At 37.6% G+C, this 17748-nt stretch overlaps 1 protein-coding gene across 1 annotated transcript; it reads left to right on the top strand.

The window, feature by feature from the left end:
- Positions 1 to 294: 294 nt before the first annotated feature.
- On the top strand, positions 295 to 16301 carry LOC308405708 (sialic acid-binding Ig-like lectin 14). The gene is made up of 8 exons (XM_080896421.1): positions 295 to 355; positions 881 to 957; positions 1203 to 1343; positions 3221 to 3412; positions 3568 to 3891; positions 9661 to 9924; positions 14371 to 14467; positions 14553 to 16301. Exons 2-8 carry the CDS (start codon positions 912 to 914, stop codon positions 14668 to 14670), a joined length of 1182 nt encoding a protein of 393 aa, XP_080752547.1. The 5' UTR covers positions 295 to 355; positions 881 to 911; the 3' UTR covers positions 14671 to 16301.
- The last annotated feature ends 1447 nt before the right edge of the window (positions 16302 to 17748 follow it).

The raw sequence follows: 17748 nt of genomic DNA, 5'->3' as shown, positions 1-17748 counted from the left end.
CAAATATGTTGTGTAGTTCACACTGTTACTGTTTTTAACTTTCAATTTCTTGTTTAGAAAATAGAAACATTAATCTACTTTATTCCTTCAGCCAATTAATACAATAAGCCAAATAGTGAACATTATTACTAAGTGAATAGAAATGTTTACAGCACATTCAGTGGTGCAAGACGTGTTGTGGAGATCATGGTCAGAAAAGAAGGTGTTACTGTTAACAGCCACTTCTGGTAAAAGCATCTATCTAATATTCACACTCATACTTTTGTGTTATTTCCTCTTTTTACATCGCTTCCTGAACAGTTCTTAAAAAACCTCACATATGTGGAAATGACTTCTCTATGAAGCTCGTAAGAATGTAAGTTTTTATATCTTAAATATGGAAGAAATATCAAAGTTTTATGCAAAGCTAACATTTCTATCATTCTTTGATTCACTGCGATTTAGATTAAACATCATATTTGTCGAGGAAAAAGTTCCACAGGGAAAATGTGAAGAATTTTCTTTTTCTCTCATCTATCATGTTTATGAACATAACTTTTTGAAATAAGAGCTCTACGCTGGTATCTTAGCAGATTTTTTGAGGCTGAATAATTATCCTCGTAGTGACAGTAGTTACATGCGAACGCTGGGCTTTGCAAAATTACCATTACTGTCATTGTCACATATTTTAAAGATAATAATGAGCCCTGTTACTGAGTGAAAAAATGTGCTGTATCACGCTGTTATCTTGAGCTAACGCACTAAAAATATTCTCAAACATCATTTGAGAGTTTTAACAGAATAGATAAAAAAATAATTTACTTCACTTTTCACCATAACAGCTTGTCACTGGTAATGTTTAACAAATAATCATGTAAATTGTTTCCTGTGCAAACTTCAGACTCCTTTAAACTTCACTTTTTTGTAACAAGATGGCTGGAACTCTGACTTTTCTTCTCATTAGTTCTCTGCTGCAGGGTGAGTGAAAGAAAATCAGCATCATGTAAAGATTATTATTTAACATGAAACATCTACTAAACTACAAAGGGTGTCCATTTATTAGATATTTAACAGTAAAATATTTAGCATTTGTACCTGAATTAAACACTGAAGTCCTAGCAGCAGTGATAACTCTGGATAAAGGCTACAATAATTAAAACTGTACTGTTGCTGTAAATTACTGTTAGCATTTCTTTTTTACAATTCATTGTGTTGTGTTTCAGGTGCACTGTGCGAAACGTTCAACGTCAAAATGCCACAGAATATAAATGTTTTGAGAGGCTCCTGTGTGACCATCCCCTGCTCCTTTGATGTTGAGAGCAAATTTGACAATAACTTAGATGATACATGTGAAGCATATTGGAGTGATTCAACTTCATTTAACAGTAAAAATACAAAACTAAAGCCAACTAAAGAAATGACAGGAGACTTAACAAAGAAAGACTGCACCACAACTTTCAATAATGCAAGTTATCTTCAAAGTGCTAAATATTACTTCACACTGGATTGTAATAATTCACTGAAATACATTTTTACACAAGCTGGTGTAGATATTTCATTCATAGGTAAGTTTTTATATCCATATAAAGATAATTCATATGAATAAATGACACTAGTCAAGCTGCTTTGACTTCATTGTGAATTCACTGGATTTTACACAGCATATAAAACCCTGAAATTAATTACTGCTCATTTCTTTATTGACTGATCTTTTTGCCAGATGATCCTCCCTCACCGACTCTGACTCCATCCACACTGGAGGTGGAGGAGGGAGCCTCTGTGAGTCTGACGTGCTCTGCTCCAGCTCCATGTTGGTCTCATCCTCCAGCTCTGACATGGAGCCCTAACCTGGGTCAGAGTCAGGAGACACTGCAGGAGAATCAGGACAAAACTAAAGTCAGGACCTCTGTTATAAGTTTCATTGCTTCTCACCTCCATCATGGAAATAAAATCTCCTGCACTGCTGTCTACCAGAAACAAGATGGTAGCCCTGATGTCACTGCTGAAGCAAGTTTAACTCCTGATATTTCAAGTAAGTTTATTTGTCCTCTACTGTAAATAATCACACTGCTATTGACTTACTTTTCTTGGCTTTGTTCAAATTAGACATAAAACAGCTAGTAACGTAATGATTTTAGTTATTCTGCAATCATGACTTCTCTGCGATTTGCAAAACATAATGGAAGACTTAATCTCCTAAATGTTGATAAATATACAAACTTTTCCTTTTAAATTGATTTCCTTGATGTATGATTGTCTTAATGATTAAAGTGAACTGCAGGTCTTCCTTTCTGAGAATATATGACCTAAAATATCCAGTAAAACATACAATTTCCAAGCAATATTGTTTACTTCTGTAGGAACTCTCTAATACTGGCTTAGAATAAAACAATTCTACATGTAATGAGTCACATTTGACAATTTTTTAAAGTTTAAACTACAATTTTTATTTTTTGTCAAATTAACATGTAGGGTTTTTAAAAAAAAAAAAAAAAAAATTAGTTATTTCACTTTACGCATGTGTTTGTATACGTTTTTAATTTCACTCTGGTGCTCAAACTGGAAAGTATTTGCAGAGCAGTTTTACTTTTGTCACTTGGCTTTATGGTATGTAGTGGCACGTTCCATTAACAATTCAGTCAGAGTGCAAAAGAAGCTGGTATGTCTGTCTTTCATAATATTAAAGTGAACAAATTACCTTTCAATTTCATTAATATTCCTACTTTATTGATTACATACCCTGACTATTATCCAAATAGAATTCTATTAGTATGATTGAATGGGGACACTGTGTACTGTGTGGAGTTTGCATATTCTTCCTGTCTGATTGGGTTCTGTCATGGCACTCTGGCTTCCTCCCACAGTTCAGAGATGTGCACAGGGTTTGGTTAACTAGTGATTGTTAGCTGCCCGGACTTGAGTATATGAGTGTCTCTATATGTTAGTTCAGTAACAGATTAGCAACTGGTCCAGGGTGTATCCTGCCTCCTGCCACATGTCAACTGGGACATGCTCCAGATCCCTAGCGACCCTGAACTGGAGAAGCAGAAAAAATGGAATCGACTGTAGTACAATATACCAATTATTGTAATGAAATTAAAAGCATTATCTTTTTCAGGTGGAACGTGGGGGATCACAGTGCCACAGAATATAAATGTCGTGAGTGGATCCTGTGTGATCATCCCCTGCTTCTTTGACGTAGAGAAGAGCTTTAAAAACATGTTAGATCATACATGTGAAGCATATTGGGTCAGTGGAGCTGTAAAACTGCTTGTAACTAAAGAATGGAGAGGAGACTTAACAAAGAAAGACTGCACCACAACTTTCAATAATGCAAGTCTTCTTCAAAGTACTAAATATTACTTCAGACTGGAGTGTAATAATGCACTGAAATTCACTTTTACACAAGCTGGTGTAGATATTTCATTCATAGGTAAGTTTTTATATCCATATAAAGACAATTCATGTGAATAAATGACACGAGTCAAGCTGCTTTTACTTCATTGTGAATTCACTGGATTTTACACAGAATATAAAAACCTGAAATTAATTACTGCTCATTTCTTTATTGACTGATCTTTTTGCCAGATGATCCTCCCTCACCGACTCTGACTCCATCCACACTGGAGGTGGAGGAGGGAGCCTCAGTGAGTCTGACGTGCTCTGCTCCAGCTCCAGCTCCAGCTCCATGTTGGTCTCATCCTCCAGCTCTGACATGGAGCTCTAACCTGGGTCAGAGTCAGGAGACACTGCAGGAGAATCAGGACAAAACTAAAGTCAGGACCTCTGTTATGAATTTCACTGCTTCTCACCTCCATCATGGAAATAAAATCTCCTGCACTGCTGTCTACCAGAAACAAGATGGTAGCCCTGATGTCACTGCTGAAACAAGTTTAACTCCTGATATTTCATGTGAGTTTATTTTTCTCTTCTCAAATGAAATAAATAGTAATAACGTTTAAATAGTAGTAGTAATGTATTTAGTAATAAATACAGTTATCTAGATCTGTTATTTATTCTCTCTAAGACTAAAACTACATTTAGTCAGTCACATTTGACAGTTGCTTTTCACTTTACATTTTTCAATTTCAGAGTTTCACTTACTATATATAGTATCATGTATTTTCCCCAAGTTATGATATTTGTTTTGTGACTACACAACCAGTAAAACAGAATTATTAAAAAAAAAACAAAATTCAGATAACTGTTATGTGATGTGAGAATGAGGCCCCAGTTCCAGACTCAGGCCACAGATAGTAAATAAAAAATCAACCTTTGTTCAGGTGTAGCAGAAAAATCCAGATGGTAGCCAATAATGTCTTTGAATGCAAACCAGGACAAATGTGAGTGAGAAAATGAATATTCAACAGTCCAATGCAACAAAGAAATGTGGGTAGATAGAGGCAATAAATACACACTCATTAAATATGGATGATGAACACAACTGGGTAAAGTGGGACTGTAGCTCAGGGGAGGTGAGGTTGGTTGGTTTTAGCTCAGGAGGGGTGGCTGGGGTGAGTGTAGCTCAGGGCTGTGCAGAGATGTTTAAAGGGGCGGTGCGCAAAGTTAAAAAGGGGCACATAGAACCAGGCTGAAGCCACACCCACCAACCATCAGGAATCTAATATGGAACATCATCATACTATATCACTGTCATCAGGTGGGGACAGTGCAAAGCAAACTTAGCCCATGTTTTACCTGATGGGTACAATGTTGTTGTTGAGGGGTTGCTGCTGCTCCTGCTGCTGATAGTACTGGAGGGCAGGGCTGTGTTGATCTGAGACTGTAAAAAGTCCATATGAGAAATGGTTGCTGATTAAACAAGTGTCATGAAATAATAATAAAATGCAAAGATTGGTGACAGCGCTTGGAACCACAAGGCAATAAAACTGTGAGAAATAAACTAGTCTCTGCCTGTGAATCACTCTTTGCCTCTCTTCTATCTCCTCATCTCATCTATCACTCTCCACTTGCTGTCCATCTGACAACAAGGCACACTTTGCTATTGCACTAATCTATTATTTAATTATCCACACTTAACAACTCTTGTACCTAATCTATAATAAAGTAATGATAGAAAATGTTATAGAACCAAAACATTGTGTTTATTATTATTTTTATACTTGAATACCTTTGCAGTGGAACAGCTGGTAGATGTGTTATTGATACCTGTGCTCTTTTTAATGTAACTGGTGAGAGATCCACTGCCTCACACAACTCCTTTCAACACTGTTTCCTCCTCATGTCCTTACAGGGCATGTCTGGACAATATCACATCATGAGTTATAATTTAAAAAATCTATACTCATAAAAAACCTTCTCCAGAATACTGTATATACTATGGCCACAAGTTTGCATCATGGTGTTGATCCAGAATAATTCCTTCATTATTTATTCCTAGTGCTATAATAATAAAGGGATGAAAATAAACAAATTAAGTAATAAACATGAATTTATGAGGATTCAATTTGTTTGACTGTACACTCTGTGCAGGCAGAAAGCTTATTAAATGTTTAAACTGTAAAGATACAATAATTTTGTAAAATCAGCATTTTGTCATATTTGAAATATAAATCTAATATATTTTGTTTCTTAATGTATTTTCTTTAATAACATAGGGTGTGTTTTTTAAAAATCATAATTATAATAATCCATAATTATTTGGATATGCGTATTAGATCGTTTTTATTGAAATATAAGCCCTCCAGGAAGGCAGGAAAAGCCCTGTAACTTACTTTAAAACTAAATATGTTCCCTGAAACGGTGGACAGAGCTACAGACCCTTACCCAGTTAGCTGGCAGCTAATGACCAGCACTACTTGTGCAGTTAATAAAAGGACAGGTAATGTTTGTCGCGCTGTTGCACACACAGCACGCTCATCTGTTTCAATTTGTCAGTTGTCACAAGACAACTTACCAACATGTAATAATAAGGTTCATCTCTGTGCTATAGACTATGTGTATGCTGTGAACGCATACTAGGTGTACGCTGTACACCTACTAACTGGTTTTTGTTGCATCAGTCTGCGTCTCACATTTAATTTGCTTCTTCTACAGCTCTGCATAGCCATTTCTGCCAAATATTGCGAGTTTTCTAACACATCTGGTTAAGAAATGGCGTAAGAAATGCAGTTTAACGCCATGGGAAAGGCCCTGCATAGTTTCAAGTAAACAGCGTTTTAAACGCCTTCACAGCTGACACTGAACGCCGGAAAAAACAGTTTTTAATCTGTCTTTGAATGCCATTTTTTGCTGAGTGGCGTTCAAAGACAGGTAAAAGTGTGTTTTTTTCTGCCGTTCAGAAAGGGCGTTTAAGACGCCACTTCCTGGTGTAAAATACGGTATTCTGTCAGGTCAACGCAATTAAACAGTGTTTTTTACGGCATTTCTTAACCAGACGTGTTAGAAAACTCGCGTAGAAAACTCGTGGCTGAAATGGCTTGTCATATGGGCACCGCTCAAACAGCAAAAAATGTGCGTCCTGCCTCAAAACACATCCTACCCAATGTTTCTGCGCAGACACGCCGCATGCATAAAACACACATAAAACAATTGCCTCAAGAAAAGGGCATTTGGGACACCCATCAGGAAAGGGGCAGGTGCTCAAGCCGCCCCTCGCACGTGCCTGGTGTAGCTCAGAAGGTAGAGCAGGTTATCTACTATTTGGAAGGTTGGCATGCAGACTGGAGCCAATTTGCACACCAAATATCCTCGGGTAACGATATTTAGATAAGCTGTTATCTCAAATTCAAATTTTATTTGTCACGTACACAGTCATACACAGTACGATATGTAGTGAAATGCTTGGACAACTGCTCATGACCTAAAGAAAACAAAAAAGGAAAAGGCTATGAATAAGATAGGAAATAAATATGAAAAATTAAAAAGGGTAAATTTAACTAAGAAGGAATAAAATATAAATTATGGTTAAAAATGAAATAACTGTACAACACAAATTAGAATGAAGGGTAAATTTAACTGGGAAGGAATAAGATAAAATATATAAATTAAAGTTGAAAATAAAATAACTGTACAACAAAATACACAATATAGAACTATATAAGAATGTATGAAGAAATCTAAATATAAATAAATATATACACAATAACAGCAGCTGTACAAGTATTAACCGGAAATGAAGAATATAGTGACCAGTGTTGTGCAAAAAAACAATGTGTGCAAAAACAATGTCCAGAAAGTCCAGTGTGTGTGTAAGAACCATATGTGTGGGTCAGTACTGTGTGGTGGTGTGATTGAGAGACCGTATCGCCTGCGGGAAGAAGCTCCTCCTCAGTCTCTCTGTGTTGGTCTTCAGGGAGCGGAATCGCTTTCCTGACCTCAGCAGAGAGAACAGTCTGTTGTTGGGATGGCTGAGGTCCTTCACGATCTTCCTGGCCTTGGTCTGGCACCGCCTGCTGTAGATTGAGTGCAGGTCAGGGAGCTCGGAGCGGATGGTGCGCTCAGCTGACCGCACAGTCCTCTGTAGAGCTTGTCTGTCCTGCATGGTGCTGTTCCCGAACCAGGTTAAGATGTTTCCCGCCAGGATGCTCTCTATGGTGCACGAGTAAAAGTTCCTGAGCACCTTGGAGGGCAGTTGGAAGTCTCTCAAGCGTCTGAGGTGGTAGAGACGCTGACGGGCCTTTTTCACCATGGTGTTGATGTGACAGGACCATGACAGGTCCTGCGTGATGTGAACTCCGAGGTATTTGAAGCTGTCCACTCTCTCCACTGGGCACTCGTTGATGACGGGGGTCTGGTAGTTCCTCTCCTGCTTAGTGCTGAAGTCCACTATCAGCTCCTTTGTCTTACTGACGTTTAGAAGGAGGTTGTTCCTCTGGCACCAGTTCTCCAGATTCCTAATCTCCTTCAGGTAGGCCGTCTCATTGTTATCAGAGATCAAGCCCACCACGACGGTGTCGTCAGCAAACTTGATGATGGTGGTGGAGCTGGTAGTGGCCACACAGTCATATGTGTACAAAGAGTACAGCAGGGGGCTCAGAACACACCCCTGGGGGGCTCCAGTGCTGAGAGTGGTGGAGGCTGAGACATGTCCGCCCATCCTTACTGCCTGTGGTCTGCCAGTTAGGAAGTTGGAGATCCACTGACACATAGATGAGCTGAGTCCCAGATGCTCCAGCTTGGTGGTGAGTGTGGAGGGAATTATGGTGTTAAATGCAGAGCTGTAGTCTATGAAGAGCATTTTAACATAATTCCCCCTTCTAGTGTCCAAGTGAGTGAGTGATGTGTGGAGGAGATGAGAGATGGCATCGTCTGTGGAACGATTTGGACGGTAAGCGAACTGTAGTGGGTCCAGTGTGTCTGGTAGTGAAGAAATGATGAAGTCTCTGACCAGGCGTTCAAAGCACTTCATCACTACTGAGGTGAGGGCTACAGGGCGATAGTCATTGAGAGAAGCAGGGTGGGGTTTCTTCGGGACAGGAACAATGATGGACTCTTTGAAGCATGTGGGGATCACCGACTGAGATAAAGAGATGTTGAATATCTCAGTGAACACAGGAGCTAGCTGGTATGCGCAGTCTCTTAGGATACGACCTGGGATGCCGTCTGGTCCTGCTGCTTTCCTGGTGTTCACTCTTTTGAAGGCTCTCCTTACTTCATGCTCGGAGATGACGAGCACGTTTCCGGTGCTGGCAGTATCTTCCTGTCTGCAGCCGTTAGCGCCGCCAACACTAGCATTGTTGGAGACCTTAGCTGCAGCCTCGAAGCGAGCATAGAAAGTGTTCAGCTCGTCTGCCAGAGTCACGGCCGCGTTCGTCATACCGGTTGTTGGTGCTTTATAGTCTGTTATTGTCCTTAGTCCCCGCCACAGGCTCCTAGAGTCACTCTGTTGGAGTTGTGACTCTAGTTTCCTCCCGTAGCGCTGCTTCGCCTCTTTCACCGCCCTCCGCACGTTATATGACGCGGCTTTGTACGGGTCCATGTCTGATGAACAAAACACTTTCTCTGTTATTTTAATCAGAAAACACTTAAACATAAATTAGGTGAAGGATGAGGCATGTTGTATGAAGCGGTTTAAGTTGAGTACAATAGCGGTATGTAAGAACCAGGGCATTTATCATTTCCATGGGGACCAAACTCAAAATAAGACACAGAGAAAAAGAAGTATCAAAAAAGTCCACCATCTGGCTGGAGCCTTTCTATGTGGTGTTTCTCTTCCCACCCACAGAAGGAGGGGTGGGTTTACTGGAGATTCTAAAATTGCCCACAGGACAGAATCACTGTCTGTGTCAGTGTACACTGCCTCTCACCCAGTGGCATTTGGACTAGGCTCCAACCCCCCTGGAAGATGATGAATGGGTAGTTTTTGACACTCAGTAAAAAGAAGTATAAAGTTGGTGAAGTGACTGTAAGTTGCATTGTTCAGTCAGTCAATAAAAAGACAAAGAAAAATCATTTTTATTGGATACATCAGTATTTAGAAAGAAAGGGCCAAAGCAACTTCTTACTATCACTCTACAAATTTTCTTGATTAAAGAAAAAATCAGTAAAATCAGTGCGGTTTGCTCCCTTCTCTCCTGTTTGGTGTTAGATGTGTATGAGTTATTAATTTAATGGGAAAAAATATATACTGAAGGCATTGTACCCAATTTATAAACACTACTTCTGCAAAGAAAACTGTCTTAACATTTTAGTTTGTATGTTTTATTCCTTAATTTTCAGATTCACCTAAAAACATTACAGTTTCAGTCAGTCCTTCTGGTCCAGTACCAGAGAACAGCAATGTGAGTCTGACCTGCAGCACTAATGCCAACCCAGCAGTGAGGAACTACACCTGGTACAGAGTTGATGGAGACCAGGAGACGTTTATTGGTACAGGAACCAGTTTAAACATTCAAGTCTCCAGAGACAGACGGACATTTTTCTGTAATGCTGAAAATGAGATTGGAGTTGGACGTTCCAGCAGCATTCAAATAGATGTTCAGTGTAAATATCACATTTCACATCTGCTTTACATATCATCAGTATAACCCAGCATCAAAGAGTCAGATCATTAGAACAGAGTTTTATACACCATGTTTTTCCAATACACAGCAAATAGAAACAGTGTATTTTTTTAATTAAAAAGTTACAGCATTCTTAAACTGTTGTTTTAATACATAAATCAGACTTCGTGAAATACACGTTAATATCCATTACATACAAGTGATTGTGTTATTGCTTTTTTTTGGATTCAACTAAAATACCACAGCTTTTGTCTGATCAAAATGATCTTAAATAGTTCTTTAGTGTATGCGCAACATTTCATTGTTTTACACTTTATTTTCAGAAGACTTAGGCAGTGGGCTAAAATAAGGTGCAAGCATTCTTAAGATGTTATCTTTTTAAATAAATTTATAAGGCTTTATGACAGGTAGTGTAATACCCAATGTACAATACACAACTAATTTTCATTTTTTAATACTCATTCTTTAGATTCACCTAAAAACATCACAGTTTCAGTCAGTCCTTCTGGTCCAGTACCAGAGAACAGCAATGTGAGTCTAACATGCAGCAGTAATGCCAACCCAGCAGTGAGGAACTACATGTGGTACAGAGCTGATGGAGACCAGGAGACTTTAATTGGAACAGAAACTAGTTTAAACATTCAAGTCTTCAGAAACAGACGGACATTTTTCTGCAAGGCTGAAAATAAGCTCGGAGTTGAACGTTCTAATGTGACTCAGCTTGAGATTCATTGTATGTATCTCAAAATTAAATTATACTACTGTATTTTTGTTAGAAATTGTAACAACACATTAGTGTTTTCCATTTTTCTGACATTTTTGGTTATCTCCAGATCAGTTTGAGACATGACCATCTTTACACACAGCATTTTACCGGTCACTTTGTCAGTTCATTTTTTTTTGGTAATTTTTGCAAAAATTTTTCAATCATCAAGGTTGTTTTTTACTGACTCCTCTCACTTTCTTTCAATGACAGTTCTTCCACAGATCCTGTTTTCATCAGATTGTGTTAAAACTGCAAGTCAAGTTAACTGTTCCTGTGACACTGACGGAAACCCTTCCCCTGCTGTACAGTGGTATTTGAATGGAGAACCTGTCAATCAGTCTGGTGGATTTGAAATATTCAGTGAGACTCTAAACATCACAGTTCACAGGAGCTCCTTCATTCTGAGTCAACCACATGTGAAGCATTTTTCCACCCTGCTCTGCCGTAGCTTCAACTCTCTGGGATCTGCCAGTCAACAATTTTGTATGAGCAAGTTTAAAAGCTCTGCAGAACCTCAAGGTTTGTATTTGGTGCAACTGTAAATACTCTTGTTTAACCCACATACATGATGCAGTGGAGATCAAGGAGATTTGATACCTTAGTCACTGATATCCTGTGCTCTACAAAGCCAGTTAAGAGATATTATCAAGATTTTACCCTAAATGTTAGTATTCATTTACAATAAATTTACTGTCAATAACTTTAGGAATTCCACTAATCCACACAAGCAGTTAGGGATGGGTTAATCCAGCTACAGTCGACTCACTAACAGTTTCATACAATATGGAATGTTTTGCAGTACATTTATCTCATTGGTATTGTGCTAACACACTCCTGAATGCTCAGGACCAGCAAACTGCCAAAACATCTGCTTCTACAAACATGGTCACAATTACTGATGGTCATTAAATGAAGTGTGAATGTTTAATAATCAAGGCCTTGATTATCAGCATTAAAAAGAAAAATGGATTAGCATTCTTAAACTGTTGTTTCAATACAAAAATCAGACTTAATGAAATACATGTCAATATCCAATTTAAACAACCAAGTGATTGTGGTATTGCAGTTTTTTTTACATTCAAGTAAAAAACCACACTTTTGTCTGATCTAAATTATTTTAAATAGCTCTTTAGTTTATGCATAACATTTCACATGCATAACCCTTTTTTATGCAGAAGAAGCAGTAGGCTACAGTAAGGTCCAAGCATTCTTAAGATGTCATCTTTTTATTTTTATTTTTTATTTTTTCCTTTCTTTATTCAAATCAGGCAACAAAGTATATATCTCATTTACATTGACATAGTTTTTTTTTCTTTTTTACCCCTTTTCCCTTCCCCTCCCCTCTTTTTCCCCTTCCCTTCCTTCCTCTCCCCATCCTTTTTACATAAAATATAATTACCATTATATAAACAATCAAATCTATGTCTATACATACACATTTATTATCCAAAATAAGTATATTCAAAGGAGAGAGAGAGAGGGAAAAAAACAAACAAACAAACAAACAAACAAACAAAAACAAACAAACAAACCAAAACAAACGAACCCCCCCCAAAAAAACAAAACAAAAACAAAAAACAAAAAACAAAAACAAAAAACAAAGAAAACAAAAAACAAACAAACAAACAAAACAAACAAACAAAAAAAAAACAGCACCTGCGTAGACCCATATATATAATCTTGGGGCAGATACGGGAGGAGGCCATACCTCACAGTTTTACTTATTAAAGTAATCTATAAAGGGTTGCCAAATTAGGTAAAACTGTTTAACATTATCTCTTAATGAAAATTTAATTTTCTCCAACTGTAAATGATACATTGTGTCTCTTAATAAAGCAGAATGAGTTGGAGGGGGCTTTATTTTTCCAATTTAGAAGTATAAGGCGTCTTGCAAGCAATGTTATAAAACTCAGGGCATGAATTTGTTTATTATTTAAGTCATGTCATCTTTTTAAATAGATTTATAAGGCTTTATGTCAGAAAGTGCAATACCCAATGTACAGTACACCACTAATTTTAATTTTTTAAAACTCATTTTTCCAATCCACCTGAAAACATCACAGTTTCAGTCAGTCCTTCTGGTCCAGTACCAGACAACAACAATGTGAGTCTAACATGCAGCAGTAATGCCAACCCAGCAGTGAGGAACTACATCTCGTACAGAGCTGATGGAGAGCAAGAGACTTTATTTGGTACAGGAACTAGTTTAAACACTGTAGCCTCTAAATTCAGTCAGGTATCTTTTTGCCAGGCTGAAAACAAGATTGGATTTGCACATTCTAATCCAGGGGTAGGCAACTCCAGGCCTCGAGTGCCGGTGTCCTGCAGGTTTTAGATCGCACCCTGGGTTAACACACCTGAATCCAATGATTAGTTCATTACCAGGCCTCTGGAGAACTTCAAGAAATGCTGAGGAGTCATTTAGCCCTTTAAATCAGCTGTGATGGATCATGGACACATCTAAAACCTCCAGGACACTGGCACTCGAGGCCTGGAGTTGCCTACCCCTGTTCTAATCTGACTCAAGTCCAGTCTATGTATCACATTTTTAGGCATTTCTATTCATCCAGAATTTTAGCAACACATAATCCACCTCTCATATAATAATTCACCTCTAATAATTCATAATTCACCTCTCTTATACTCTACAACTACTACACTGAATGCCACTGTCCCTTGCTAGTAGCCTATTTCATTTTTCTGACATTTCTGGGTATCTGGTGTAAGTATCACAGCTCACCAAAGACTATAGCACAGATGGTTTTAATGTCTCAACCACAGTAATAAAATACATTCCTATTTATAACAGCACAAATCAGAAAAGCAAGACAATATGGTTTACATCATTGCAATGGGATTATCCCAAATAACTATAAAAAGGCTGGATATACTTCAATAAATACAATGATGCGTAGTACAAAATGTAAATTGTTCACTTTGGTTTATGACCACCTTCACTAACATGTTACCAATTGTTGTGTTGTTACATCGTTTGTGTAGGTGTACTAAACTGTATTCAGTGGGGCTTTGACTGATCCTCTCACAGTGGTAACTCAGTGGGCTACCTGTCAATCAGTCTCATAAATTTGAAAAATGTATCCTTCCATTTTCTTCTGCTTATCAAATTCTGCAGTCTGTCACTGGGCAAACACACAGAGAAAAATTGATTCACACTCACATCTATGGTCAGTATTGAATCAACAGTTAACCTCAGAAATTAAAGAAAAAGGAATCAAGACGGGCTTACCACTCTACAATTTGTAGAGTATTAAATCTCTTAAATCAGCCAGACTATACTGTTTAAGACTTTGTTTAAGACACTAGAATATGCTGTTCATTTGGTCCAGTACCAACAAACACCAATGTGACTCTGACATGCTGTAGTACTAACACATATAATAGATATACTTTATAAATTAAAGCATTAAAGTTGATGCTACCAGTGTGCAAGATTCTGTCAAGGGCTATGATAGTCAACAGGGTCTCAAGTGTACCCATAAATACTATTAATTATGGTAAAAACAAACAAGCAAACAAGCTGACAATGATCAGATTTGTTCTGTTGGAGCTGATCCATGTCATGATGCCAGAATAATTACTTGTAACTTAAGTATTAGTTGATTAGGAATATAATGTCCATGGCTTTATTTCTCATGGCAGGGTCTGAAATGCACTGTGGACTTTACAGTGGAGTCGTTCCTTGGGTCCTCACTGGCGTGTTTTTCAGTGTCAGTGTCATCTGTTTGGCATGCCTTTGGTATGTTAGTATGTTCACAATGGAAAGCCTACTGATGTTTTTATAGCATGCTTTCAAATAATTCATTTGTTTCTTTTTTTTGCAGCAAAGTACGAAAGAATGTGAAGCCAAAAGAAGAGGACAGAACTTATATGTCACTGAGCGGTAGAACCGTCAGCTCTTCAGAGTATGATGTCATTAACACAGCTCCAAAGAGTCAGTGATGCTGACCTTGAAAATGATCCAATAGATAAGATTTTTTTCTTAAGATTGTAAGATTTTGCTGTATTTTTTGTTTGGCAGTTAAATGATACTAATGTGAAAAAAAATCAGTTATCTGTTATACTAGTCTTTATTGAAATGCATTGAATAACCACTGTGTAGCTAACCAACCTAGCCTAATAGCATGCTTTACATGATGGAATCTCTTTAAAGGGGTGTGGTGAAAGCTGAGTGTGAATTAGCATTCAAGGAGTTGATAGTGGAGAGATGCCAAGCACTCTTACTTCACAGTTCTATTATAGCTTTGACGCTCTGACAACTTTTGGCTGATTTAAACAACTCAGTAGTCGACTACTATGTACTGAGACAAAATAGCCTCCAGCCATCTGCTCAGTACAGTCTACTGAACAAAAGGGAGGGCAAATTTAGGAGTGTGGAGCAGAGGTTCTGCACAGAGAGCCTTTTTCACTCAATTAAATGCCACCTAGCACTGCTCTGTCCACTGCACCACATCTGATGCAACTTCTCAGGTGAGGTTGGTCAAGGAGCTGGTCAGAAGTAAGAGTTCAGGAAACAGAGATATCACTGATCAACAAATCTGCGCTTTTTCTGTTTTTAAGAGGGAGATCTTGCATAGCTATTGTGATATTATTCTGTTATCATATGTTACCTTATATATGTAATCAAAGTAGTTGAAGTATGATACTGCTGTAGATCATATTATACCCTTTAATATAGAGTGTGTGACCTGTATGTAGTTTAGTTCTCGTTATACTTTTGAGTTAAAAGAACATATTCACTTATTAGTTTATTAGATAAGTGTGCATCACTCTGTATCCTTGATCTGCTGTGAATGTATTACATGCTTAATTGTTGAATCATGAAAAGAAGGTTGTAAGCAGGAGACTCTGTGTCTAAGACAGGGGAGATAGACAGACCACATTCCATACCCCAAACTTTCAGAAGAGCAGAAAGACAGGGAGCCAAGGTCATAACTTAGGCGCCGTAAAAGAGAAAGAATGTGAATATTTAGGCTTTTACGACTAGGTGGGGGCCACTAGAGACTATAAAAAGCTAAGCAACCCGTCACCATTTTGAGACTTGCTGTGACCCTCTGCAGGCAGGTCTCCCCATCATGATGGTTCTAAATGCTCTTTGTGTTGAATTGTATGGAAATAAATGATTGCTGATTGAGCATTTATACACCGAGTATTGTCCTTCCTTCAGCCCAAAGATTCAAAGAATTGGGAGATTTCAACACTATGATGCATTGTTCCATTGGCAGATGTGCAACCTTTGTAATCTCATGTACTATATGAGAGTGCCCTGTAAATTTACAGTTATCAAATGTAATTGTTTCTATCTATTCTCCACAGCCAAGAAGATGTAATGCATTTTTGGAATAAACTATCTAATCGTCTGAAGGCCTTGTAGTGACAGATGAGCACAACAAATGATTTGAACTGCTCAATAGTTTGTGTTTTATTGTTGTATTTCTTATTTCACAACATGTTAAATGTTTTCCATGGGTGCCAGGTCTGAGTTTCAGTTTCAATATTCAATATTATTTGTCAATATTATTTGTATTATTGTGTTTGTGTCAGGTCTGAACTGCAGGCAGCAATAATAATAAAGGCAGAATGTAATAAAAATGTATATATCATTCAACAAGTTACTATATTTAATAATGCAACCCCATAGTGTGAGTTTTCATATGAACTACATCATAACATGCATGTTAAACAAAGTCCATGATTACTCAGAACACAGGATCATTGTACACACACCTGAGTCTGCCTTAAAGAAGCTCAGGCAGCAGCAAAATAACAACATTTCCAATACAGTTTACTTTTCGTACATCAGAGTTTCTTGCTCTAATTTTTGTTTGTCTTAAATTCCTTTTAGTGCGTAAGGTTTCCATCCTTACTGTCAAGGTCCTGAGTCTGGTGATTCAGTGTTTATGTTTTTGATTATTAATATTCTTTATTTCAGTTAGTTTGTGGTTATACTTTAATGATTTTTAGATCTTATGTTTTGCACCGTGCCTCCTGAGTGTTACATGTGAATTTACAGCCTCTGGTGTGTGACTGTGGGTGGTGATTTAGAAAGACATTTTTTAGTATGCATACTAAATCATTTGTTTTCTGAGCATAGATTACTTATTCTATACTAATCTATCCAGAAAGTCACAGGATCAAGACCAGCACGGTGAAAGATTGGAAGCCAAAGCTTAACACAGGTAGTACACCGCACATACAACATGAAATGAAAACGCTCCTGCTCAGAGACAGGACAAACTAACCCCCGAAAACACTCCCACCTAGTGTCAACTTGTGTAACTGCCAAAGATGAAAAACATTAAATTCAATTTCTGTAGGCTTTGATAGAAAATTTAATTTATCTGTGCACGTGACAGGTGAACACACCTATATTCATTAATAAGTAATATTGTACATATTATTTATTAATGAAATTTACACAACATCAGTCTTACTGTTACTGTTTTTAACTTTCAGTTTCTTGTTTAGAAAATAGAAACATTAATCTACTTTATTCCTTCAGCCAAATAATGAACATTATTACTAAGTGAATAGAAATGTTTACAGCACATTCAGTGGTGCAAGACGTGTTGTGGAGATCATGGTCAGAAAAGAAGGTGTTACTGTTAACAGCCACTTCTGGTAAAAGCATCTATCTAATATTCACACTCATACTTTTGTGTTATTTCCTCTTTTTACATCGCTTCCTGAACAGTTCTTAAAAAACCTCACATATGTGGAAATGACTTCTCTATGAAGCTCGTAAGAATGTAAGTTTTTATATCTTAAATATGGAAGAAATATCAAAGTTTTATGCAAAGCTAACATTTCTATCATTCTTTGATTCACTGCGATTTAGATTAAACATCATCTTTGTCGAGGAAAAAGTTCCACAGGGAAAAGGTGAAGGATTTTCTTTTTCTCTCGTCTATCATGTTTATGAACATAACTTTTTGAAATAAGAGCTCTACGCTGGTATCTTAGCAGATTTTTTGAGGATGAATAATTATCCTCGTAGTGACAGTAGTTACATGCGAGCGC

The sequence above is a fragment of the Rhamphochromis sp. 'chilingali' genome, assembly GCF_963969265.1.
Source record: "Rhamphochromis sp. 'chilingali' genome assembly, chromosome: 11".
NCBI classification, from domain to species: domain Eukaryota; kingdom Metazoa; phylum Chordata; class Actinopteri; order Cichliformes; family Cichlidae; genus Rhamphochromis; species Rhamphochromis sp. 'chilingali'.
The sequence above is the reverse complement of the archived record's forward strand: the minus strand, read 5'-3'. Positions and strand labels throughout refer to the sequence as shown.